This window comes from Ruditapes philippinarum, unplaced genomic scaffold (genome assembly GCF_026571515.1).
Source record: "Ruditapes philippinarum isolate M1 unplaced genomic scaffold, ASM2657151v2 ctg2439_1_1_1_1, whole genome shotgun sequence".
Classification (NCBI taxonomy): Eukaryota; Metazoa; Mollusca; class Bivalvia; order Venerida; family Veneridae; genus Ruditapes; species Ruditapes philippinarum.
The window spans coordinates 106,519-124,021 of NW_026856198.1; the positions used below are offsets into that span (position 1 = coordinate 106,519).

The 17,503-nt window shown below is 31.9% G+C and overlaps 1 protein-coding gene across 4 annotated transcripts in view; it reads left to right on the plus strand.

Annotated features, from left to right (window-relative positions):
- Nucleotides 1-14,185, plus strand: part of LOC132745756 (thrombospondin-2-like) — an 80,354-nt gene extending 66,169 nt beyond the window's left edge. For 3 of the 4 annotated variants that reach the window (XM_060734729.1, XM_060734731.1, XM_060734730.1), the window contains exons 2-6: nt 5,065-5,128; nt 8,106-8,294; nt 9,186-9,356; nt 10,505-10,657; nt 12,688-14,185. In XM_060734729.1, the coding sequence (XP_060590712.1) occupies nt 5,080-5,128; nt 8,106-8,294; nt 9,186-9,356; nt 10,505-10,657; nt 12,688-12,770 (645 nt within the window). In that variant the 5' untranslated portion in view covers nt 5,065-5,079 and the 3' untranslated portion in view covers nt 12,771-14,185. Of the gene's footprint in view, nt 1-2,829; nt 2,966-5,064; nt 5,129-8,105; nt 8,295-9,185; nt 9,357-10,504; nt 10,658-12,687 lie in introns of those variants that run through there. The other variant, XM_060734728.1, reaches the window with a different exon arrangement.
- The last annotated feature ends 3,318 nt before the right edge of the window (nt 14,186-17,503 follow it).

Genomic DNA, 17,503 nt, shown 5'->3' on the forward strand with positions numbered 1-17,503 from the left:
TTAATTCATCTAAAATTAAATATAGTTGAAGCTTACACAGAATACTTAAGCGTTAATAATTCAAATATGCATATATCAGTCGCTAATCTCATCAGCGTGTTCCTTTGTTTTGGAACATTACTTTGTAAGTTATTTTTTACTCAGGGGCTATGTTTTACTTCTTCTTATAAAAATAAGCAAAATTAACGCTCAGCAATGTAAATTTCAGTACAACCATTTAAATCTTTGGACATTTTGGATTCATACAATTAATCTTGATGTTAACCTTATTTTCAAAAGGAGTTTCTTTTATTCAATAGTTTAATTTGTTATCTATGTAAATTGACTGTTATTAAGAGTAGTATAGATTCCCATAAATGTTTCGATTTCATGCTTATTAGAGTAATATTGATATTGATCCGCAATATGAAGAATACTTGAAGCGTTATTAATCAAAGAATAATTCATAATTATAATACTGCAAATTTGTTTCGTCGATTTTGATTGGATAACGTGTCGTTTATATCATTTATATACAAGGCTGTTGTAAGTTAATGAATTACCTTCTATTTCAATTATAAAAGGCAATTCTGCAGTGTTATATATGCACATTAAAGACCTTTTAGTAATAAAATAGTAATGTATAAACAGTTTTTTATAATACATAACATTGGCCTGGCAATCTCCTTATGGCTGAGGGATTACTTTTAGGGGTTGAGGTATCATAATTGCAGCCACCGTGTATCCCTGCGTGGTCATAAGAGGCGACACAATGGGTTAGAATTACCAGGTTCTATGCATCTCTTACCTCCAGCAAGCGAGGTGGGTTTTGACACGTAGCAGCTATTTAAGTGATCGTTATTTACTCTATACGTAGCAGCTATCTTTATGATCCTTATTTACTCTACACGTAGCATCTATCTAAGTGATCGTTATTTACGCTACACGTAGTAGCTATCTAAGTGATCGTTATTTACTCTACACGTAGCATCTATCTAAGTGATCCTTATTTACTCTACACGTAGCATCTATCTAAGTGATCGTTATTTACGCTACACGTAGTAGCTATCTAAGTGATCGTTATTTACTCTACACGTAGCATCTATCTAAGTGATCCTTATTTACTCTATACGTAGCATCTATCTAAGTGATCCTTATTTACTCTACACGTAGTAGCTATCTAAGTGATCGTTATTTACTCTACACGTAGCATCTATCTAAGTGATCGTTATTTACGCTACACGTAGTAGCTATCTAAGTGATCGTTATTTACTCTACACGTAGCATCTATCTAAGTGATCGTTATTTACGCTACACGTAGTAGCTATCTAAGTGATCGTTATTTACTCTACACGTAACATCTATCTAAGTGATCCTTATTTACTCTACACGTAGCATCTATCTAAGTGATCCTTATTTACTCTACACGTAGTAGCTATCTAAGTGATCATTATTTACTCTACACGTAGTAGCTATCTAAGTGATCATTATTTACTCTATACGCAGCATCTATCTAAGTGATCGTTATTTACTCTACACGTAACATCTATCTAAGTGATCGTTATTTACTCTATACGTAGCATCTATCTAAGTGATCGTTATTTACTCTACACGTAGCATCTATCTAAGTGATCCTTATTTACTCTATACGTAGCATCTATCTAAGTGATCCTTATTTACTCTACACGTAGCAGCTATCTAAGTGATCGTTATTTACTCTACACGTAGCATCTATCTAAGTGATCGTTATTTACTCTACACGTAGCAGCTATCTAAGTGATCCTTATTTACTCTACACGTAGCATCTATCTAAGTGATCGTTATTTATGCTACACGTAGCATCTATCTAAGTGATCCTTATTTACTCTACACGTAGCATCTATCTAAGTGTTCGTTATTTACATTACACGAAGCAGTTACCTCAGTGATCATTATTTATGCTACACGTAGCAGTTATCGAAGTGCTCGTTACTTACGCTACACGTAGCAGCTATCTAAGTGATCCTTATGTATGCTACGCGTAGCAGTAATCTTAGTGCTCGTTCTTTGTGCTACACGTGGAAACATTTGTTGTTTATGTTACTCGTAGCAGCTTTCTAAGTGTTCATTACTTATGCTACACTTAGCAGTAATCTAAGTGCTCGTTATTTTTTCCATTAAATTATCTTAAAGTGCACTAAGATTCGTTACACATTAATGAATTCATCATGAATGATTCATTTAATAGTGTTTATGTCAATATTCATGCACATGTCTTTCTTTCATCATAGCATTTCTTTAAAAAATAGGTCATTTTTTGTTTCCTTGATCAAACCACATACATCCGAAAACCCTTTGGATTCAGTAGTAAGTGACAGATAAAAAAAAAGCATTACATGAATGTAAAACGAAACTACGATTTAAGATGCATTATTTAATACTCCGCTTCTTGTAGTAAATCAACTGGGATAGTGAAGTAATTTCGAAATGATATACTACTTTTTTGTTGTCCCGGACGAAAGATCGCTACGATACAAATTTGGTTTACACTTTTATACACTGAAAAAAAGGTAAAAAAACTTTGCCATGATGTAATAAATTTGATATTTTAAATGGAAAAAAGTTGACAATATTCATAATATATCTTTGATTACATACACAGAATTAAACGGAAAGTTGAATATGATATCATATCCCATTTTAGAGTGAATGCGTACACTACACCGTTTTATATTTATTAATTCAGTGAACACGTTAAAACATGTCATGTATACAGCTTAAAGTGAAAATGAGTCGTTTTCGAGATAAGCCTTTTTGTACACAATTTTGTAATAAACTGCACTCCTTAAAAGTGTACCTACAAAGTGTTTACATCTATGTTTGACATTACAAAATACTGTTTAATGTTTATAAACCACTTCAATATATGAACTGAATAGGTCACATTGAAAACGAAAGATAAAACGTATTTAATAAGAGGAATATAACTATTTTTACGAATAGAAAGGTAAACTATAGAAATCATTTACATTTATGTATGTTTTTCGCTATTTTGTAAATCTTAAACTCGATGGTTTTTATTTTATTTTTTATTTAAATATTTGTTTATTGATTGATTTATTTAGTTTTTGCTTTTTAAAAAACAACACCATTAACACCATTATGCTATGTATATTATGGAATTTGTTAATAGACAATCAGAAAATAAATAGTTTAATGGTTATTTTCTACAATCAGTTTAACAGTGAAATACATGTCAATGATGTATGTCAATTAAGCCATCAAAACTTTATCTTTTCTATTATAGTAATAACATTATGTTGCTGTCAATGCTTTTGCCGTCTGTATCATCATATTTTTTACTGCGTGACTAACGCAGTTAGGGCTGTTTTGACATATTTTGACCTGTAATTGGTAATTTACGAGGACTGTAAGCGCCATTTGCAATTTGTTATCACTTCACAATATTTTTCGTTTTTCATAGCTTCTGATCAGCCTGATTATTTAAGGCTCATTTACCCTCATATTGATTAAAAAAAAAAAATATTTTCTCCATTGCTTATTCAGTTGTTTTAATATGTAGCGATGTTTGGTTCTTTCTTTTAGATCTGTATTTCGCAAATAATCAAAAGTTTTTTTAGTCTGAAATAATTTGACAGTAGATACAATAATGTCATCCAAACATGAAACGAATACATGTTCTGCGTCAATTTTTATCTCCTTTTTTTAATTTTCTATAGTGTGTATGACAGTATGACATGTCATTTTCAACAAAACTTCAATTTCCTAATACCATTAGGTTGTTGTCAGTGCTTTTTGATTTGTTTGAAATGTTTTCATACGTTGCGCACTATTACTGTATAGCAATAGCACTAGCGATCAATACTTCAAATGACATTTCCGGAGACATTGCTTTAAAAACCCGCTATCTCAGTGAAGTTTATTTGCTCTGTTTTTACCTTCATTGTCAAGATTGGGCTTTTAACTTTGATAACCCGTCCTGTATTTATTGTCTATGCGTGTGTCCTGATAGAACGTAAAGTTTGTATTCTTTGAGCAGTTTTACAACAAATATATCATTTTAGATATACAATACAATATCAAAATCAAAAACAAATCACAAATTTTACAACTGCATGGTGTTTTATGCATTGCCGTTGCCAAGGACATAAATAAAAAAAAACACAAGTTGATGCCCTGGTTACCATAGTACACAATAATTGTATATATTTGTATCACTGTGAATTTATTGATGTATCAAGTGTTATAACAGTCCAATATTGGATGCAATAATCGGCGATGATAGAAACAATTCAATGTTCTTTCATATGTAGTAATTACTTTTATCTATTTTTATAGAAAAGTACCTTTACTTGGTTATATGGGTTACAGTTAAACAGTGTGCTATTTTCAGTCTATGGAACATCTTTTTAGAATTTATCTAAAATAAATGGCAGTTTTTGTATATTTTCAGTTTTTGTGTGAGAACTATTTTTACCTAGTATTTTTATTTATATATTTTCAGTTTTGTGTGTGAACAATTTTTACCTAGTATTTTATTTGTATATTTTCGGTTTTGAGTGTGGACATTTTTCCTAGTATTTTATTTGTATATTTTAAGTTGTGTGTAAGAACTATTTTTCCTAGTATTTTATTTGTATATTTTCAGTTTTGTGTATGGACTATTTACCTCGTATTTTATTTGTATATTTCCAGTTTTGTATATGAACCATTCACATAGTATTTGATTTGTATATTTTCAATTTTGTGTATTGACTATTTTTACCTAGTATTTTATTTGTATATTTTCAGTTTTGTTTATGAACAATTCACATAGTATTTGATTTGTATATTTTCAGTTTTGTTTGTGAACTATTTATGCATAGTATTTTAATTGTATATTTTCAGTTTTGTTTGTGAACTATTTTTACCTAGTATTTTATTGTTATATTATCAGTTTTGTGTGTTAACTCTTTATATAGTATTTTATTTGCAAATTTTCAGTTGTGTGTGTGAACTACCAGTACTTATCTAGTATTTGATTTATATTTTTTTAGTTTTGTGTGTGAACTATATTTATCTAGTATTATATTTGTATATTTTCAGTTTTGTGTGTGAACTATGAGGTTAGGCTACAATGTTTTACAGATAGCAATAGTTATTCAACAAGGTAATCATTTTTTTTATATACCTGTAACTTTGATTGTCTTCATCTCTTTACTCTATATAATAAATTAATTATTACATTTTTGTATATCAATTTGCTATTGACGATAACTGCACATACGGTACGATAATTTTCGTTATAAAAACGGGAATTATTTCTTAATATTTCATTGGTTGGCTCGCTTTTCATTTTATTCGTACACATTCATTTTAAAATTAATTCCAAATTAATTAAGCGCACCTCTTGCCTCCGTAGGTATAAGAGCAGTTTATTTTTAGCAACAAGATGGCGGGCAGAAGGAGCTTCAATTTTCTTCATATCAAGCATTAAAATAAATTTCGAACCTGTTTATTAGTGATTTTAAGATAATTACAATTCTGAATACTTGTTGATAATTGATTTTTAAACAAATGTTATTGATCTTTTTTATCATTATTTGTCTAAAACTATCTAAGATAAGTACGTAAGAAATCTTTTTTAGATATTTTCTTAAGAATTACCGTTGGGGACATTTCAACTTCATGAATTCCCGATTTCATCTTCGTGACTTCACAAATTCAACTTCGTAAGTTCATGTTTTCAACATACGGAATTTACGAATTCACGATTTCAACTTCATGAATTTACGAATTCAACTTCGCGAAGTCAAGTTTTGATCTTTACGATATCAGCTTCGTGAATTCACAATTTCAACTTCACAAATTCATGAATTTCACTTCTTGAAATCTTAAAATCATGTTGAAGTTGAAATTCAAGTTGGCAATCGTGAATCCGTGAATTCTATATATTGAAATCGTAAATTCATGAACTTGACATTGATAATTCGTGAAGATGAACCCGAGAATTCAAGAAGTTAAAATGTCACCACCGATCTTTCGTACCTATGCAATATGCAATTACTTTGTCATTTCCGTGGAAAAAAACCACGCGAAAAAATGCAGCGTTTTTTTTTAACTTTTAGACGATCTAAAAATAAATAGTTAAACTTTATTTATCGTTAACTTCCTTGGTTTTAAAAGAAGATATTAAAGAATTTTACAATATTATAAATTTGTTACGTGATATAAAGTTTGTGAACGGAATATTCGAAAAGAAGCTTTCTTAGATCTAAATAACACACGTATAGCCCATCGGGTCCTCGTGCAGCGCGTTGGGTTCCCGTATAGTATCTTGTGTCCTCGCGTAGCGCCACTGGACCTCTTGTAAGACATCGAATACTTGTATAGCGCATCGGGTTCCCGTATATCGCCGCCGGTCCCCGCGTAGCGTCTCCAGTCATCGTGTAGCGCCTCGAGTGGTAAAGATCTTATTCTAGCTATTTTTCTTCTTATATCTCGTCAGCAAGCGATAGTAAATTGTTATATACATTTTGTATACTTTATATTAAATATGCATTTATTTAAATTCATAGTTTATCACACTCCTATGTATATATAAACATATATATCAAAACACTTAAAATGCCACGGTAGAGAATATTATGAGAAAGCATTGATTGATACTGTAAGTAACATTTGCATTTTGTCGTCGGCCATCTTTTCAAAGTTTATCTGCACTGGAAAGAACTCCTTTGAAGTCCAAAAGCCTTTAAAATGTTACATAGGTCAACTAGGACACTTAAAACAGACAAAAATATGAAACAGATGATATAGAAATATACTCAGATTTAAATTAAAAATCAGTACTTAATGCGACTGTTAGCCCGGTATGAGTTAAGAGCGTCCAAACACTTTTCATTTTTAGCTCATTTTTCACAATAGAATTATGAAAGAACTGACCGACGGTGTCATTGATCTGAAACTTTGCACATAAGTTATTAGTATATAGAGGATATTGAATGAGTGTGAGTTCAATACTGAATTTATTGCACGAGTTGAATAAAATTATATTATGCGAGCGTCTGGCGAGCATAATATTATTTTATTCAACGAGTGCAATAAATTCAGTAATGAACTTACACGAATTTAATATTCTATTTATCTCATACCCAAATTAAAACCGTTTAAAGTGAAATAAGAGTCATTTTTCATTGACACGCTTATATTTTAACGCTAACATTTAGCGCGTCATTACACTATGTTTGTATAACGCTAATGACGTCACGTCAAAATATATGCACGGCCGTGCAATACCATTTTTACGGAGTCGCAAAATCGGCACGAGTGTTTGATAAAAAAATTATTTTCATATTTCCGTCTTGTCAAAATGTATCAGCCGAGTCCCTTTAAACATAATGTTTATTTTTGTCCTTGCGTCAGATACTTTCTTGGGTCATATTTCTGCCGAGTCAGTGTTAACGATCATTATTCTGTCTCAAGTTTAACCTATCATGAGCGTAATAAATCGTAAAATTATTCAGCATAAGGGTGTTCAACGAAATTATACTCTAATAAATGGAGTTTTAATATAGGAAGTAAGGAATAAATTTTAGTATAATCGATTCTCACGTTACCTTATATTCCGAAACATTGAACAAATAACGGTATTGAAAAACTTGCAAATGAATACATCTTGAAATGATTATGTAAATTTTCAGTCCCCGTTTGAGTTACAAGTATATATTTCATACCTGACAATCTAATTTTGGGATTATAACTTTTCTTTTCTTTGAAAATATTCAACCTAGAGTTTCTAGTAAAGAGTACGGTTAGACAGACTAACTGCGCAGGCGCGTCTTATTTTCTTGTTACATTATACATGAAATGTTTTATTCCCAATATATACACCATTCAAAATCCATAATATCACACTTCATAGTACTGCACGTTTGTAACTGCGCTTTTCATTGGATAATGGTGTCGTTTATATAGTTTAATATAGGCGGCTGCTGTCAATTTTAGAAGATTTAAATCTCACCTTTTCTCTATAAAAAAGAAAGTTTGCAGCAATAATAAAATAAGCTTATATTTTCGTCAAAGTTTACTGTTAAAATTATGTTTTTCGAAACACATTTAAATTTGACTCCCTTTTTTTTTGGCAGTGAGTGAGGTGTTGGGACAGTCCGGGGAATGGGCCAATTGGGGAGCGTGGTCAAAATGCAGCGTCACGTGCGGATATGGAGTTCAGAAGAGGCAAAAGGCCTGGAAATCACGAGAACAATCTGGCAACAAAAAGAATGAATTCTTTTATGAAGACATAATCGAATGTATTGTTGATAAACCATGTCCGAGTAGGTGTTATAACGTACATGAATGAATATTATTATTGTAAGAAGAAATCCAACGTCAGATACCCACGGTAGGTCGGTTCGGATATGGGCATCCGACGGTATATGTAAATGGTTCGGCTATAGGTATCCGACGAAAGATGTAAATGATTCGGCCGTGGGTATCCGACGATTGAAAATATCTAGCACTTTGATGTATTGTAAAAAAATAAAATTAATCTACATTAAATAAATGTATAATTACAACTGTTGAGAAAATTCTAATTTATGCAAAACTATCACTGACAATGTTTTTCGAAAGTTCTGTATCAAACTGTTGGTAGGCCAAATCAACATTAAAAATAGAATACAAAACTTTTACTATAAAATGTATTTAAATTTTTTTGATGTATAAAATCAAAAAAACACGACAGTCCAAAATTGTGTTGTATTTTTTTGTATGTTTGGTTTTTAGCGGCTAAAATGCGTAAACTAAAAGACATGACAATTATAAAGTTTGTGATCCCTTCCGTGTTTTTGTATTTTTCGCCTTTTAATGCAGTGTTGTATTTCTAATTCCGGTTGTAGCACATACCAATATGAGCAACAATAAGAGCTTACAAAATGTGAAGGCATAAATTTGTGAATAAATGTTATGTTATACTTTGAAAATTCAATTTATTCAAACAGTAATTGTGACTTTAGTGTAGTGAATTGAATACCGCTTAATACGGTGAAGTGCATAAAAAAAAATTTCTGTTCCATTTTATTCCATTGACATACAAATAAAACGTAGCTTGTGATTTCAAACTGTTTGTTTTAGCTTTATTAACTCTTGAGTGTTCTCCCTTTTGAAGAACTTTGAAGCAAATATAAAAGAGTCCTACTATGATTATTATGATATCATTTTTTTAGTTGATGGATCTTGGGGATTTTGGGGTCCATGGAGTGAGTGTACGAAGATGTGCGACAACGGGACAACAACACGAAAGAAGCAGTGCAATGCGCCTGAGCCGCAAAATGGAGGACTTGAATGCGAGGGGAGAGATTATGCTACAACTTCGTGCAATGTCTGGGCTTGCCCTGGTAATTTACTTTATACCTTATAAATATCAACGGTAGGATACTACGTCATCGCGCATCTGTCAAATGCACCCAATCGGATTTATGATTTTTTTTTTAAACATCCCGTCGACTAGAAGATAAAACATGTTTTTATTCTAAGAAATCGTTAGAATATAAAAAAATAATGTAACTTGAACTAGAACGTTTGTGAAAACGTTTAAAGTTTTACTGTCTGGTTTAAGCCTAAAACGGGATAAATCTTGTTTGGGAGTCCGAGTGGGAGGGGAGCATTTAGGAAAAAAAAACTTTATCCCGTTTTCAGTTTGGGAGCATTTTGCAGGTGCGCAATGACGTAGTATCGTACCATTGAAATATACTGTGATATGTGTCTTGGCATGTTGCAAATGCACTTTTGTATCAAACGCAAATATTGCATGTTATAGTTATACTGAAAATTTGAATCTCAAATCAAGATATTTCGTGATTTCTGTTGGGTTTTACGTCGCACCAACTCAGTATAGGTCACACAGCGACTTTCAAGCTTTACTGGTGGAGGAAGACCTCAGGTGCTCCTCTGTACTTTATTTCAGCCATAAGCGGGAACTAGAGTAGAACCACCTATTTTCGTAAGTAAGCTGGATAGCTTCCTCACATGACATAATCCAAAGTCCCTGGCGAGACTTGAACCTAAAGTCGTGGGAAGAAGTGGTTTAAAGTCAACAACCTTAAACACTCGGCCACGGACGCTCTTCATTTTTTGTTGATATCAACTCAAGGGTTGTTAAACTTCAATTTTTATAATAATCGTTACTTTGAATATCTTTGAAACACTTTGACATAGCTTTCCGATAGTATGATAACAAAATAATCGAGTGTAGAATGTATTACCAATATGCAGTGAGGTGGTGCTTGTAAGTGTTGCTTTTCTCCTTACCCGTTAACAATGCAAGAGTATTACAGAATACTCTTTGCACTGGCTAGCCGGTGCTAGGGGCGTGAGGGATATTGCACTTATTCATTATCCCTCATGTACAGACTCAATCAAACCGAGTCTGCAATTCTCTTGTAATTTTGTTGTGATTAATGCTTCCGATGGATCACTTTGTTTGTGTTTTATCTTGAAATGCTGTTTACCGTACATTTAAACTTGTTACTGTTTTTTCTCGCAGATTTGCCACCGCATTTTGACATCAAACAATGCAACGAGACGACGTTTATGTGCCTCAGTGAACTGCAATGCATTCCTGAACACAACCGATGTGATAATACGTTACAATGTCATGATGGTAGTGACGAACATGACTGTTATTACTACTACAATGGTAAACATGGATATTTATTTACTAATTTTATACTTATAAATGAAAGATTAAAAAATATTGATGAAATAAAATGTGTATTTTAATTTGAGGTACTTTACTTTTGTACTTTTACCGTAAAAAATGTTTTTACTGCAGTTAACAAATTTTCCGTATTTCCTTGAAATTAAAACTGGAGTCTTGCCGGACTACTTTCTTCCAAAGTCAGCCAATATACTAAATTTAAAGGGAAGTCTTTGAAATTGTAATGTCAAAAAAGGGAAAAATCTATTTCATAAACAGATTTTTTTTTCAATTGAAAACATGATAGATAGAATACCAAACAAGTGTCTGATATTATAAAATTTATCAAACAAGGCTAAGGAAAAAAGAAGAGCGAGGCCCTACCATCACCGTTACCGTCCCACTTAAATATTTTTTTACATGTAAGTTGGTATCTACAAAACTACTGTACGGAATGGGTTGAAACTTCACGCACTTGTTTTCTGTGATAATCTTATATAATTGGCACATGACCCATTACTCTGAGTAACCGTTTTTACAGAGTTATGTCTCTATTTTTACTGTCAAGCACTGAGAATAGTCGAGCGCGATGTGCTGTTTGACAGGCAGCTTTTGTTGCATAATTTATTAAATTTGTATTCATTATCAATAGCATAAGATCAAACCTTTTACATTTAAGACTACAATTTTTTAAATTATCACACGACGCCAATGTTTATAGATATAGCCAAATTCAAGTTCATAGCTCGCTCGGTTTGACTTTCAAATATATCTGATAAGTGATTGATAAAATAAATAAATAATTTATATTCAATTTGATTAAAATCAATGCTAAAAGTCAATGTTAAATTTCTGAATGTTATCAATGATTAAGTGCAATGCTTACATGTCGATTTAAATAAGAAAGTAAGAAAGTAAAAAAAAACGTTTGTTTGTTCGTCTGATATCGGCACGTATTCAAGTAGCTGATAAAATTTATGCGCATATATGAGCCGCGTCATGACAAAACCAAAAAATAAAAAAATTCAAGATTGTATAACAGCTTGGTTTAAAGACATGAAATTAACAAATGAGCCGCGTCACGACAAAACCAACATAATTCGTTTGCGACCAGCATGGATCCAGACCAGCCTGCGCATCCGCGCAGTCTGATCAGGATCCATGCTGTTTGCTTACAAACCCTATTTGAAGTAGAGAAACTGATAGCGAACTGCATGGATCCTGATCAGACTGTGCGGTTGCGCAGTCTGGTCTGGATCCATGCTGGTCGCAAACGCACTATGTTGGTTTTGTCGTGACGCTGCTCATTTGTTAATTTCATGTACAGTGATTGGTGCACGATCCATATCTTAAACAATGAAAAGACAGGACCTAATTCAACTCTAAATTCCGTGTACTTTCATGTAACTAATTATTAATGTTTGTTGCACGATCCATACCTAAAACGATGAAACGAAAAACAATTTTACAATTAATTGTTTGTTGCAAGATCCATAACTTAAACAATGAAATGAAATTTGTACTGTTAATTTCATGTAAATGTGAATTTGTTGCAAGATCGACCCAAACTTTTAACGATGACCCGAAATGCTGTTTAAATGTAAATTTCATGTTAAGTGTAGTTTTCGCAAGATCGTTAACTGAGACAATGAAACGAAGTGCATTTCAACTGTCAATTTCATATGAAATAATTATTGCAAGTTTCATAACCAAAACAATGAAACAAAATCCATTTTTGGTCAATTTCATTTTTTGCAAGACCAATTAATTAACAAATGAAACGAAATTGAGTTTAACTGTAAATTTCATGTAATAAAGTACATATATATAATTGTTGCAAAATTCATGATACCTAAAACAATGAATCGAAAAAAACGATAATTCAACAGTAAATTTTATGTTAATAAATATTTTTTGCAAGATTAATAATTTAAACCAGTTTAACTGTAAATTTCAAGTATCTTACTATAATTGTAAGTAATTGTTCCCAAGATCTATATGATGATAAGTTGCATTCTCTTTTATTTCAGCTTCAGGGACCAACGATCTTTCTATTTTGCACATATTCTGGACCACTGTGTTTACTATAGTGTTGGCCCTCACGACTTCCTGATGGTAAATGTTCGAACTAATTGCCGAAAAGAACCAAGAATCCGAAGTGTACAGGCTTAAAACATGTTAAATGAACATGCAATTTTTCAGGATTGTAGATTTGATTGGTTAAAAGACTTGGACAAATGTGGGACGAATTGAATGATTTGTTAGATGGACTTAAAGATGGTATTTTTGTCCATCTATGATATTCTATAACAGCTGATTGTTGAAGGTATCAACAAAACTTATTGCTTGACATTGTTTAGAATTGAACTAAATAGATATATGTGTTATATATATAAATATGGACGCCGAGATGTTTGAACTTCACTATCTGTGATATCATTTTCCCATGCCGCCTGGATATTAGTAGTTGCTTTCTGGTGAAAGTATGAAAGTTTGTTTTGTAGATAAAGTTAGTGCGGTCTTCAAGAGTAGAGGGGCGTGTTTACTTTGAAATACATATGAATTTGCTTGAAATATGCTTACATAAAGAACGGTAAAAACGATCTTAGACAAAATAGTGTTATCAGAATTGTTTATGAATCTAAAATCATAGATATCGGAATTGGTATTCAAGAGCTTGTGTTTGATATGAACACACAATGAAGTGTAAGCATTCAAAGCGTTAGTCTTGAATGCGAAAATATAGGATTGTTTGCCACCTTTTAAATAAAACATTAATTTTTTTCTTATTGTTTTTGTTAAGTAGATAATTTTTCACTTGTTCAATCTTAGTGATGGCTAAAATAAGATTAAAAAATAGCTTGTATTAATTGAAATACATCATCTTGATGAAGCTTTATTACCAACAACTGCATAGGCTTACAACAGCATAGGTTTACCATTGGATAGGGTTACCAATGTATAGGCTTACAACAGTAAATGTTAAGCTTGATATCCACGGCAATTTGCCAGTCTGATTGGATACCGTATATACATGCGCATAACATTCCACCCATCTTTGACTTTATATAGATTCTGACATCATCACAACATCTTTAATTACATAATGTTTGTTTTGTTTATATTCTGCATGTATTATTATAATATTTTAAATATAAATAAATTCGCTGGTTTATGCACCCACATATATGATCATGACTTTGTTTAAATACAAATTTTGTTCTTACATACCGAAAAGAAGACTCCCAAAAATGTGTATTCAATTCTGTTTTGAAATGCAAAATTGTGCTTTCAGTTGAATAAACGTAGATCAGTTGCGATAAAAGGGATGATTCTATCTGTTATTAGAATATAATAATCATTACATAAATGAACACCTCTGAAAAAATATTTGTTTTATTCAAAGCATCATGCCTCTAGATTCATGTCAATATTCATAAAAAATGTTTTTTATTGTATTTAAAAGAAATATATTGCTAAGTGTACATAGAAAGTACGTTTGATTCATAGATTGCAATCTACGAAAAACACCAAAAAATGGGTCAGAATATGTACAAGTAGCCCTTACTGCGTTAGTCACGCAGTAGAAATATAGTGATAAATACTGCACAGTCAGTCCGTAATTACATATAACATGAAAATTATCTCTTAAATGGTGAATATTTTTACTTTCATAAAATCTTATAATATTTTTTCTCAAGGATGATTTTCTTAAAATCGTTTGGCTCATCTAGAGGCATGCAGCTTTCATATATACATTGTTATTTAGAATATAACTTCTTAAAACGGGTTTCATACCGCTATATCACTAAGGATGATCAAAAAGTGTGGTAAAATTTTGTAAAATTTGATAGAGTAACCCATTTTATTGTACATTATTGTTACCATGTATCAAAGTCTAAATAACCCTTGTTGATTACTTGATATGTACAACATACAAATGAATTTGAATAATACAAATAACGCTTGTATAAATCTTGTTCGTCATTATTGTCCACCCTTGTTTACAGATCGTTTTGAATGTAGGAAAAGAACTAATATGTTCATATTTCTAGAGATGAAATTCACACCCAAAGAATAATTATAATTTTAATTAAATTAAAGGCACATTATGCCTCAGAAACACATATTTTTTTCTTCTAAAGAAAGGGTTAACATTGTATTTCATAATGTTTAAACAATGGATTTGGAGAAATGTTAGATGCTTGTTACCTGCATAAAGTAGCTGATATTGTGTAATAATTTGTTATAAAAGTAGCAAAATGTAAACAAAGTAGTATTTCGGATTCTATACAAAATTATACAAATTCACTATAAATGTACTCATTGCCGAACAGTAACAGATTAAAAAGTTGGTTCTGGTGACTCAGCGTGCATATCAAGTAACGCAGGAGTGTGCAATTATCGTAAAAGTAACGCCGAATCTGTGCAACGCTATTGCAAAAACAAAAAACACAGTAAGTAAACGAACCAAAATATTTTATTTTAAATCAAATTTAAAGAAAAGAATTAGCGCATACGGCTACTACTACATTATACTTTGACCTGCATTACATTTTTTTTCAGGAATTTGTTTTCTTCCTTAGATCATTCGTGAGAAAGACAACCTGATTGCCGTTTTGAAGGTGTCTTTTGTGTTTCGTCGAATAAAAATGTATATTTAACACATTTAAAACTTTTGTCATATTCTGTATACCGAAGACATTTGTCAAACTACAAGTGTCGTGTAACAATAGAAGGAAGCTGGTAAATAGGATTTAGCTACTTTTAATGAGATAACCGCCGCTGCTTTAGTGCTCCATTCACGAATTCGGCGTAACCTCGTAAACATGGTCTCAAATACGTTTTATCTGCTAAATTTATTGTAAGATGACACGAGTAAATTGGAAAATGTCTCAGGTACATCGAATATAAAACATCATAAAGTAACATGTACGTTATTGTATTTAAAGATATCAAAGAAATTAAAACTCGCCGTCAATACGCAAGCCAGGTCGTCATTTTCACGAATGATCTTGTAAAATAAACATTATAATGGAAATATTTTTGATGAGGTTCAAAATATAATGTCTCAGCAACCGCATGCGTTAACAAATTTCTTCCACTTTGGTGTACAATAAAAATATTGGTCCATTTACTTATCGCGGTGCTCGTTTTAGCCACTAAATTGCACAATTCTGCGTAACTTTTGCGCAATTACTTCGTTATGTTGCACATTTCTGCGCTACTGGACATACATGGTGTGACTTGCCAATGAGTAACTTTGTTCATACTATTACAGTACACCAAAATTACAAAAAGCCTTTGAAAGAAAGAAGAAATACTTTCAAATGGTATTAAGATTACCCGAGCAAAGATGATGAAATTAGAAACACAGATATTAATGAAATACGTCTATACAGCATGTGTTTTTTTAAGATTAAAACTGCGAAGTTTCGTACAAACAGTATGCTTACAAAGCTGGCATATAATATATGCTTTATTAATGTGTAACAATGCTTCCCCTGAGACACCGTAGACTTTTATTTTCCTTTTCTGATAAGAACTGTGTTTGTAATAGGATCATATTGTGACGTATATAATCATTGCTAATGTCTAACACAATGTCTTATCATAGCTAGTTTATAGCTTTATTTCGTTCAAAGGAGTTACTGCACGCATGCAATCACCATAGATTACTTTTTTTCACGACGTTAAGAAATCTTCATAAATACATTACTTTACTCATAATTGTATCTGTCAGTCTTACCAATAAACGCCATCGCTTATACCGGTTATAAAGATGTTGTTGTCGCGGTCCCGACATTTGTTTTCAAATTTGTTGCCTCTCGGATATAACGATATCCGGATATTACAATATTTGTCGTTCTCGTGAATATTGAATGAGTGTAGTTTAATACTAAATTTATTGAACGGGTTGAATAAAATCATATGCGAGCCTCTGTTTTATTCAACAAGTTCAATAAATTTAGTATTGCATCTACACGAATATAATATTCTATTTATCACATATATAAAATAAGAACAGTAAACTGTTTAAATGAGTAATTTTTCAATGGTGTGCCTATAGTGTAACGCTAACATTAGCACGCTTTAACGCTATGTTTTAATATAGCGCAAATGACGTCACGTCAAAGTGTTATTACACTAGTGTAATGTCGTTTTTATTTGTTTGGGTCGTCAGACCAAACAAATAATGGTAGCGAAATTTCAGACTCTAATGCTGTTAATTGCAAGTGCCGAAAGTAGTCCGCTTTTTTGAAGCGGTTACTTCCCTTTATATGTAACACTTAGGCCGAAAAATTTAGGGGAGATCACTGCGTAAATATGGTCACATGACAGGCGGATTAATTTTCAAGCAAAATAATTCCCGAATGGTCGAATATTTCTAATATTGTTTTATTCTTTATAGATATACATGCTTATAGTAAGCGCCATGATTATTTACACAAGTGTTAAACAACAGTTAGCGTCGTTACAAACCCTAACTAGAATAATATGGTTTTCTTCAAGCCTTTAACATGTAAAGCCACCGTCGCCGTGAGATTTGCGCGCTCGCTTAGGAAGCGAGAGGTCTGGAGTTCAAATCCCAGTTAAGGCAAATTTTTTTTTTCAAATTGTTTAAGTCAAATAAACATTGGATCGAATATCAGTGTTGCAATTAGTTTTATAGCCTAAACGCTGGAATGCATTGGTGGCACTATACAAGAACAAATTGATTTATATTGTCCAACAATATTGACCTGGCACTTCATTAACTTTCGTAAAGGTCATTTGAATAAACACTGACCATGCAGTATTTGTCGAATATACCGATATATTTGCTAACTGCACTTGTCAGTGGTG